The sequence below is a fragment of the Cottoperca gobio genome, chromosome 13, assembly GCF_900634415.1.
Source record: "Cottoperca gobio chromosome 13, fCotGob3.1, whole genome shotgun sequence".
NCBI classification, from domain to species: Eukaryota; Metazoa; Chordata; class Actinopteri; order Perciformes; family Bovichtidae; genus Cottoperca; species Cottoperca gobio.
This window is the reverse complement of record NC_041367.1, coordinates 5,606,840-5,615,434: the sequence shown is the minus strand read 5'-3', so window position 1 is coordinate 5,615,434 and position 8,595 is coordinate 5,606,840. Positions and strand designations below refer to the sequence as shown.

The window sequence follows — 8,595 nt, the reverse complement described above, 5'->3', positions numbered from 1 at the left end:
AATGCAAGTTTTTTCGTTACTAAATTAGATTAAACCTTTGTGATTTTAAAAGCACCCTGGCAACAGTAGTCGAGGCAACAATGAAACACCTAATTGACATCAACAGAATCACAACATTTGTATCAATAGGCTATATTTAATGCAAACACTTGCCTAAAAAGAGTAACTATAAACAACTTGCACTTGAAAGCATTTTATTTCGGAAAGCATCAACAGGAAGTTCTGTTATTTTGGACGCTGGCGGGCTTGATGGTGGTAAAACGAGCCAGGACTTTATGGGATGGGAACAACGAGTGTGCCCCAGTGTTTCCAGCTCCTGACAGTTTATTGTGGCGGAGCAGACACGCAGAAGGATCCGCAGAGCTCATGTAGACCAGCAGGCAGACTACAACCAGCGGGACACGGGAGCGCTGCGGGGGTCTGGAAAATGGGAGCGGTGAAGTGAAAAACAGCAGAAAAGCGGACTGTCTGGATGAAAGGCACCAAAGTAAGTCATCGTAACTTAGGCTGAACATAGGCTGACGAGGAAAAAGTAATGAAAGGAGGACGGATTTTTTAGTTTCTCTAACGTTTTCTTTGTGTTTGTCAGAAAGTGTTAAATGTAAAGTGTAAATGTTCGTCTGTCGGCTCTGTAAGCGTTAGTTTCGGACACAGAAACCAGCGGACTGCTGTGGTCAGATCAGGTTTCACGTTTGCCTCCTTGTTTAAGAAACCGCCCCTGCATGGTGTCCCGTCTGAACTGACCAGGCTCTTGTGTGTCGTTACCGCAAATTATTCAGACGGTGAAAGAAACTTTATGGAGCGTGCAAACTCTCGTGAATGATGCGCGCAGAGGTGACATGCGGAGTTGTGATTGACAGCAACAAAGGGGCGGGGTTGACGTGGAAGTTGTTATTAACGATACCTGTAGATACACATGTGATACTTTTGTTTTGGGTGTTTTATCCGAAAAGGCTGCGATGGAGTCCTCAGCTCTCTCCGTAGGTTGCCACGTACGGCTGCAAGAAATTTGATCTGCGGAGGTGCCCATGCAGTGACTGTATACCCGGCCCGCCTCCTGTGTTAACCTCCATGGGCATGGCAGTAGTTTAATGAGGTAATACAGAGAGATCAGTGACACATTTATCACAGTTGGTCAGACTTGTATGATGTAAGAGGGTGAAAAGCTGGTGGACACACACACTGCAAAATGGCGTTTAAGACAAAAACAAAAGGCTCATCAAGGCTTTGATGGGATAGGTGTTGGTTGTATGCTAGAAACAGTGGTTGAAGAATTATTTGTTAAATGTAAAAAATTAAAATATTATTTACCAACATTTACTAAGTAAACTTAAACTTAAGTTTCAAACGTTGAAATGCTATTTGTGCAGCAGAATGGCCCTGTCTGTGTTATATCAATATATATTATATATATATACTTATTTATAATATTTTACCCTCAAGTGAAGCTACTTTATATATGCTACTGTTGGGTAGTTTAATGTAAAAAAAAGAAATGCATTTCATTTTATAAACTGATCAGTTTTATTTTTTTATATGTAGGATTTTATTCCACAAGCTAAAGTAACATAATATAGAAATACTCAAGTAAAGTACAAGTACCTCAACAGTACTAGAGTAAACACTTAGACTAATTTAAATTATTTAAATGTCAGCGTTTTGTTGTCCCAAATGACAAACACAATATGGCAATATCTTAAATATCTTATCTTATCTATCTTAAATCTACACACACAACATAACACAATGTTATCTTGCTCCTTTTTTTTTTGGCAAAGATCAGTCTACAGTTATCCTATTACATTACTTTACACTGTCTCACTGACAAAAGTGGTAATTAGATTCAGGCCTCCAGTAAATCTTTTATCCCTTTCTGTAATACTGTCTCTTCTGCTTTTTCTAAAACGTACTTTGATGTATTTGATTAGTCTCCTTGCTTGTGAATGCACGTATTCACTGTAAATTTAGGCGTCTCATTGTCGTTGTCGTAATTGTTTTAAAACACTTAAGTACCATCAATTTCATTTAAACTCACTGCCTCCTCTTCAGTGTCGTGCATTCATTTGGCTTAAAAGGATTAGTGTGGCACCCATCCTTAAATTACACACTTTTCATCCTTCCACTTGAAGATTAAATATATATAGCGATCTCAATGACACGAAGAATACATTAGAACACTGGAGGATATTAAACACATTGAAAGCTAAGTGCTGTTCAGGATAAATAAATGTGTTAAATAGAAGAAGTCGATATTATGCATACTCACTCTGTCTTTAAATGTGCAGTTTGTTACTTTTTTAGCATGAATTAGATAAAGTAAAGCCAGCCGCAAATCTTGTAAAGACTTTAGATAAGTGTATGGCTTGTGGGTGATAAAAGTGCTGCTTTTATATTGGATTTTGACACATTAAATGATTTGTTCTACTATGGTTATTGGTTCATCGCAGTAAGAGAGAGTGGCGAATAAGTTTATAGTTTTGTAAAAAAAAAAAAAAACATGCCTTGGAAAGTAATCACTGCTGTATACATGCTGTCGGAAGGTAAATAATTAAGTGAGGAACTAATAGCCGGTGATCCCCAGAGAACAGCAGGATCCCAGGATAAAAAGGTGTGAAAAGACCTCTAAAAGTGAGAAGGTGTTGGGGCGTGATATTTCACAGGCCTTTGCCAATTGTCCACTCAGGGGGTTGGCAGCTCTAACTTCCGTTGCCTTTTGGGTAATTGCAGTAGTTAGAATATGTCTGATTTGAAGGCAGCGCCAGCAGCAGTTTGCTGTTAGCTGACATTTATTGGTGAGAGGTCGAGAGGAACACCTGGTGCAGAAGGTTCACAATCCTTGCCGAAGCAACAGATGGAGCAAAGGATGCAGGAAAGGGAAGGAGGGACGGACAAATGTGACTACATAACCACACGGAGGTGACGAGCTGCTGAAGACTAGTGTGGGAGACGTAAATAAAAGAACCACTTTGTTTTACTGGCGGTTTCCCATGTTTAGTCTGCATATGGCTTCTTCTTGCTACAAAAACTTAAGTGTACATTTCCAAAACACTATGCATGACACATTATGTGATGACATCTTTTAAAATATAGAGAATTAAATCGTCAAGTTTTCCCCTCTGTCCTTTACGTGTGGTGCGTTCCATTTAACTTCTGTTTGTTACAGTTTGTTAGGTTTTGTTCAGGGAGTGAAAGATTTGTGTACACAAAACTCTCTGTTCCTGTTTGGTGAAAAGGTGCAGCTGGAGGGACTCAGGCCTTCACTCAGTACACACCTTAAAAAATAAGATACTAATCTTAAGATATAACTTATTATATAATATAATGGAGTGAATTCTGACAAAGTTGACAAACTTCTGTACTAGATGAAACGATATTAAAGTTACCATGTGTACAAATGAAACATCCGACTAAAATTATTTAATTGATTACATTATAAACTAATTCACTATCAGCATTACAAGCAGTCCGTTTAAGTGTGGGAGTTCAGGGGTCAAAGAAACAAGGCACAGAGGTGATCAGCTCAGTCTAAGTAGACTTTGAGCCAGAGTAATCAGCCTGCACAAGTTGACCCACAAGTACTATGCAGCTATGTAACCTCATCCTCTTACATAAACCAAGATAAATAACCCCCAACCCCTGTTAGATGCACCTGATAACAGCCGTAACCTGAGACCCTCAGTACGTTTTCAATGCATACCCCAAAAAAGAGTCAGAATTCAAAAGAAATGTAAGTTTGAGGATCAGAGAGCTTAATTGTTTTACTTTTTCTTGCAAGAACACGTGTTTCTTTGAGAGGCAGGATTTGCTCATGAAAAAATACTTACTATTCCTTTCCTTTTGCTCCACAATAATGTCCTGTTCATTGCATTCAGGAACATATGCTGTAAAACTCTGCATTGTACCTTTAACACACGCTTTGCTGTGTCATGCCTTGGCCACTTGACTGTGACTGTTAATTTTTACCCGTTACGCAACTCTTAACCTCTGTCCAATCAGGGTTTTGTTTGTGTATCTGTGTGTACACGTTGCTTATGTTGAAGTGGGTGAGCTCTGTTCAGCTCTCATTTACACAAAGAGGGACAACAAGGCAACACCTGGAAAAAGGTATGAAAGGATCTTCTCTGGTTAGAAATAAAAATATTTGTTGTGGATCTTACAGTAATTTTTAATTCACCTATTATATATTTGTGTACTGAATTTTAATATAACTAATTACAATTTTTTTTAAATTAATCGTACAAATTATTGGTCCATATATTTAGATTTCTTTTTTTAATTTGAAGCTTTTTTGCGTCTGCTATTATTTCAGATGCAGTGCTATTATAGTATTAGACTATTTGTATTTTTGTCTTCATGCTCTGAGGCTTCAGAAAAATGTGCACATCTTATTTTTCCTATTTCTAAGATCGGGTAGAGATATTTTAAGGGTCTTGATTTACAATCACTAATTTTTACAACCGTGCATACTCATTCTAGTGAGTAAACTTAGACCGTGCAAATGAACTCTTTGATCAAAGAAATTAGGTCACACCCGTTGGGAAGCAAAGAGGGAGGAAATTGGGGCTACTCGAGTTGCACGAATAAAAGCTTTAAGTCTTTTCACAAAGCTTAACAAATACATTGAAGATGACATTTGAGCAGGATCAGCTCCCACTATTCTTTAAAAGCGCAAACAGGGTGTTCTGTGAAGGAGTTTGGACAAGGTGTACTGATCTAATCTGGGGATTGAAGTTAGCCATTTTTCTCAGATGGGTGATCGTAGCTTGAAAGCTGATTTGCACGTGATAGGAGTTGCACGTCAAAAAGTTTTCAAATGTAAATAATTAATGTGTTCTCTCTGCAGAGCATAATGGCACTCCTCCTGTGGCTTGGCCTGTCGCTGCTGGTCTCTGTCCACTCCAGCGACGTCAAGAACTGCCACCATGGCTGCCGCTGTGAAGTGGAAAGCTTTGGTCTGTTCGACAGCTTCAGCCTGACCAGGGTGTACTGTCGAGGCTTGGGACCCGGCACCACCATGCCCATCCCCATCCCACTGGACACCGCCCACCTAGACCTGTCGTCCAACGCCATGGGCCCGCTCACTGACACCATGCTGGCCGGTCCAGGCTACACCACCCTCGTTAGCTTGGACCTAAGCAACAACCTTCTAACAAAGGTCAGTGGTGAAGTAAACTTTGAATGAAAAAGTTACAGATTCTTATTCATACAAATGAAACGTTGAATTTATAATCATCAGAACACGGCGTCGGCTGTTTCCGGTAGCGGTGATGTCAACATCGGTGGTCGACATACTAAATCGTGATTTATTAAATACTGCGGGCATAGTGTCATTAATAACACATTATTTTACACCACAAATAGCATTTACTATCATCAGTAGAAGTTGATGTTTATCATTTCGTAGGCCCTTTAAGATAGATATTGTGTAGTGACACACTAAGTTCCTTATTGTTTTGGTTCACTCAAAAGGTGTAAAATCCCACTTAATATACCTCCCAGCATGGCAGACTAAGCTAGCAGCTCCATAGTGGAGGACTTAGCAGCTCACAATATTTTGATATTTGTTGGTGGTGACCAAAACAGAGCAAAAAGAAAAGTGTGGTAAGTAAAGTCACTACAGAGCGATATGACGGTTGGCTGGTCACCTCAAATAAAGTTTGATTGGATACATTTGTGACAGCGCTGTGTCGACACTAGAGAACTCAGTACGAGCCATGAGACATGATTTTCTTTGTCTTGTTACGTGTTTGACGTATATCAAGAGATTTAATCTCTGAAAATATTACCTTGTCACTGCTTAACTTTTCAAATCTTTCTAATCTTTATCTCTATTTTGCCTTCACATTTTCAGGTAACATCCAATGTTTTGTCCAAGTTGCGTTACCTGGAGACTCTGGATCTGAGCCACAACAACCTGCAGAGCCTCTCTCCGAGATGCTTCTCCGGCCTCCCTCTGGCTGAAGTTGACCTCAGCCACAACAGCTTCCAAGAGTTCGACATGGACGTGTTCGCCACTAAAGTTAATGGCGAACCCGTCAGCGTGGATCTGTCTCATAACAAGCTTGTGTCGGTCTCCACGACTTCGCGTGGAAGAGAGTTGCACATTCAAAGCTTAAATCTGTCAGCAAACCGGCTGTTGAGCGTACCGAGGCTGGCGGGACTTCCACTGAGGTACCTCAATCTGGACGATAACCCCATCACACAGATCAATGACGGAGCTTTTGCTCTGCTAAAAGATCTGTCTTATTTATCCATCAGTGGCCTCCATGAGCTTCAGAAGATTGAGCCGTACAGCTTCAAGGGCCTGCAGAGCCTGCAAGTTCTGGATCTCTCAAACAACCCTGAGCTCAAGACTCTGAGCCCTGCGGTTTTCAGCGGACTAGACGCCCTACAAGAGCTGATTTTGTCTGGCTCTGGTGTGGCGTCCTTGCCAAATAACATCCTGACCCACCTGCCCAGTATTAAAAGTATCACACTGGGACAAAACATCAACTGCTGGAGGACCCAGAAGCAGGAACAGTTCCACCGGCAGCTGGGGCAGGTCCAACGCAGCGATGTGCTCAACTGTAATACGGAGGGCATCGCGTTGTGAAACGGCGCCTGTGGAAATGGACCCCTCCTTAAGGGGCCTCTATACTCCATCAGAAGTGCTTGTCGGATGATCAAATAGCTCCCCCCACCCTCCTCCCCACGACGTCGGATATAACCGTAAACACACATTTCCAGCATGGTCGGACAACACGTCGTACTACCAAGTTCTGATAGTGTACCCCTGCTGCCCGTACAATCCTGATTCTAGAGCTGTGCCTTATCTGCTTTGATATGCAAAACACTTAGTTGTTACTTTCACTTAATTACCTCTGTTCCCAGGTGAGCCTTTGGAATATGTTTTAAAGTAGCGTTCATGAACTCTCGACAGAAGTATCATAAATGCTGTACCTTTTTTAAATGTGCAGCGTTGTACATGGCACAGGTCGATTTTCTTTCACATCTTAACATGTCGCCTAAACTGGTAGAGATCCGTTCATAAATGCAAAACCTTTAGCAATGTTCATACTGTATGTTATGTGCTTCATTGAAAGTGGGACCATATTAAGAGCTATTTGCACTTAAACCAGTTGTGATGTTTTTCTTATAATGCACTTACACGTGGCCTGAATATCATCCAGTGTAACACAAAACCTTCCGTGCATTGCTTATAATATCCACACCGAAGAATATTTTACAACTGTTGACCACTAAGATTTTTTTTATTTGACTTTGAATGTGATGCTTTATTGAAATGATTAAAGGGATAGTTAGACATTTTGGAAAATGCACTTATTTGTTTTCTAGCCGAGAGTTGGATGAGATATTAGGGAGGACTATTCTTTGTCCTTGCAGTGACGTCCTGGAGTCTTGTATTATTCCTCATAGAGCCACAACCTGTTATTAAATATAACTTGTTTATTAAATTAGCTGTTTCCCCCTGGTTCCAGTTTTAAAGCTAAACTAAGGCTGTAGCTTGATACTCACCACACAGACATGAGATTGGGATCAATCTTTGCATCTAACTCTCAGCAAGAAAGCTAATGAGTGTCTTATATATATATATATATATATATTATTTTATATATATATATATTATTATTTTATATATATATATATTATTATATTATATTATATTATATTATATATAAATCCCCAAAATGTGGATCTGTACAATCCAAGAACCAGCATTCCTTCATTTAGCACGGTCTGGGTGGGAAACTTACAGTAACTTCAGTAACTGTTGAGGGCAAAGATCTTTTCTCGTTCCGACCACAAAATGACCATTTCATTACTTGAATCTGACTTCTTGTCTGTTACGTTTGGACAATTTACCTTCACGAGGACGCCGCGTAGGGTGAATGAAGCGTTTGACAGCCTTTGACATGGTGCTCACTGATCTGTGTTTTGCTTGTTTTGACGTTTACACAACAGGAGCAAACAGGCCGTGTCCACATAGACCGGGAGTTACATTTTGACCTGCTGGCAAATTATTCTCCTGCAGAACAAGACACTTTCTTCAAATTTGACCAATGAAGTATGACAACGTTCACATAATAAGTAATGAAGTGATGCCAGTATCTGTTCATGTTTAAACACCAAGCTGCACTTTGCTGTTATGTGTAACTTTACATTGACAATCCTGTGGTGTTTCTGTGGACCTGAGAGGACCATCGGCCTCACGACTGCATATTAAGGTTTTTTTTTAATGTCAGCAATCTGTGAAGGTTTGGGGGATTTTTAATGTTCTGGTTTTGAGGTTTAAAAGGAAATCCACCTTTTCAGTTGGTTAATTGAAATTTAGAAGAGCCCGGTCTATGGTGTAGAAGTTTATATTCATATGTATGTAATTGTATATAACTTTATATATATATAAAAATCATATGTGTAATAAATTCTTCTCACACTTGTGGCTTAAAGGCTGTTTGTTCTGTGTGACGTACACACAGAAACAATTCTTTGGCGCTTCAGTGGAGGAGCACAAACACTTTAAAAACAAAACGACATACAGGGAAAGATTGTGACACTGTATTTAACATTGGGCTAGAGAGCCTGCTTTTTCCAACT

General features: G+C 40.0%; 1 protein-coding gene across 3 annotated transcripts; it reads left to right on the top strand.

Moving 5' to 3' along the window:
- Positions 1 to 253: 253 nt before the first annotated feature.
- Positions 254 to 7,305, top strand: tsku (tsukushi small leucine rich proteoglycan homolog (Xenopus laevis)). Of its 3 annotated transcripts, none has more exons than XM_029447106.1 (3): positions 254 to 487; positions 4,844 to 5,155; positions 5,852 to 7,305. In XM_029447106.1, exons 1-3 carry the CDS (start codon positions 473 to 475, stop codon positions 6,590 to 6,592), a joined length of 1,068 nt encoding a protein of 355 aa, XP_029302966.1. In that variant the 5' UTR covers positions 254 to 472; the 3' UTR covers positions 6,593 to 7,305. The 3 variants fall into 3 exon arrangements, with proteins under 3 accessions (XP_029302966.1, XP_029302968.1, XP_029302967.1); XM_029447108.1 differs by lacking the exon at positions 254 to 487 and adding an exon at positions 734 to 1,096; XM_029447107.1 differs by lacking the exon at positions 254 to 487 and adding an exon at positions 3,497 to 4,104.
- The last annotated feature ends 1,290 nt before the right edge of the window (positions 7,306 to 8,595 follow it).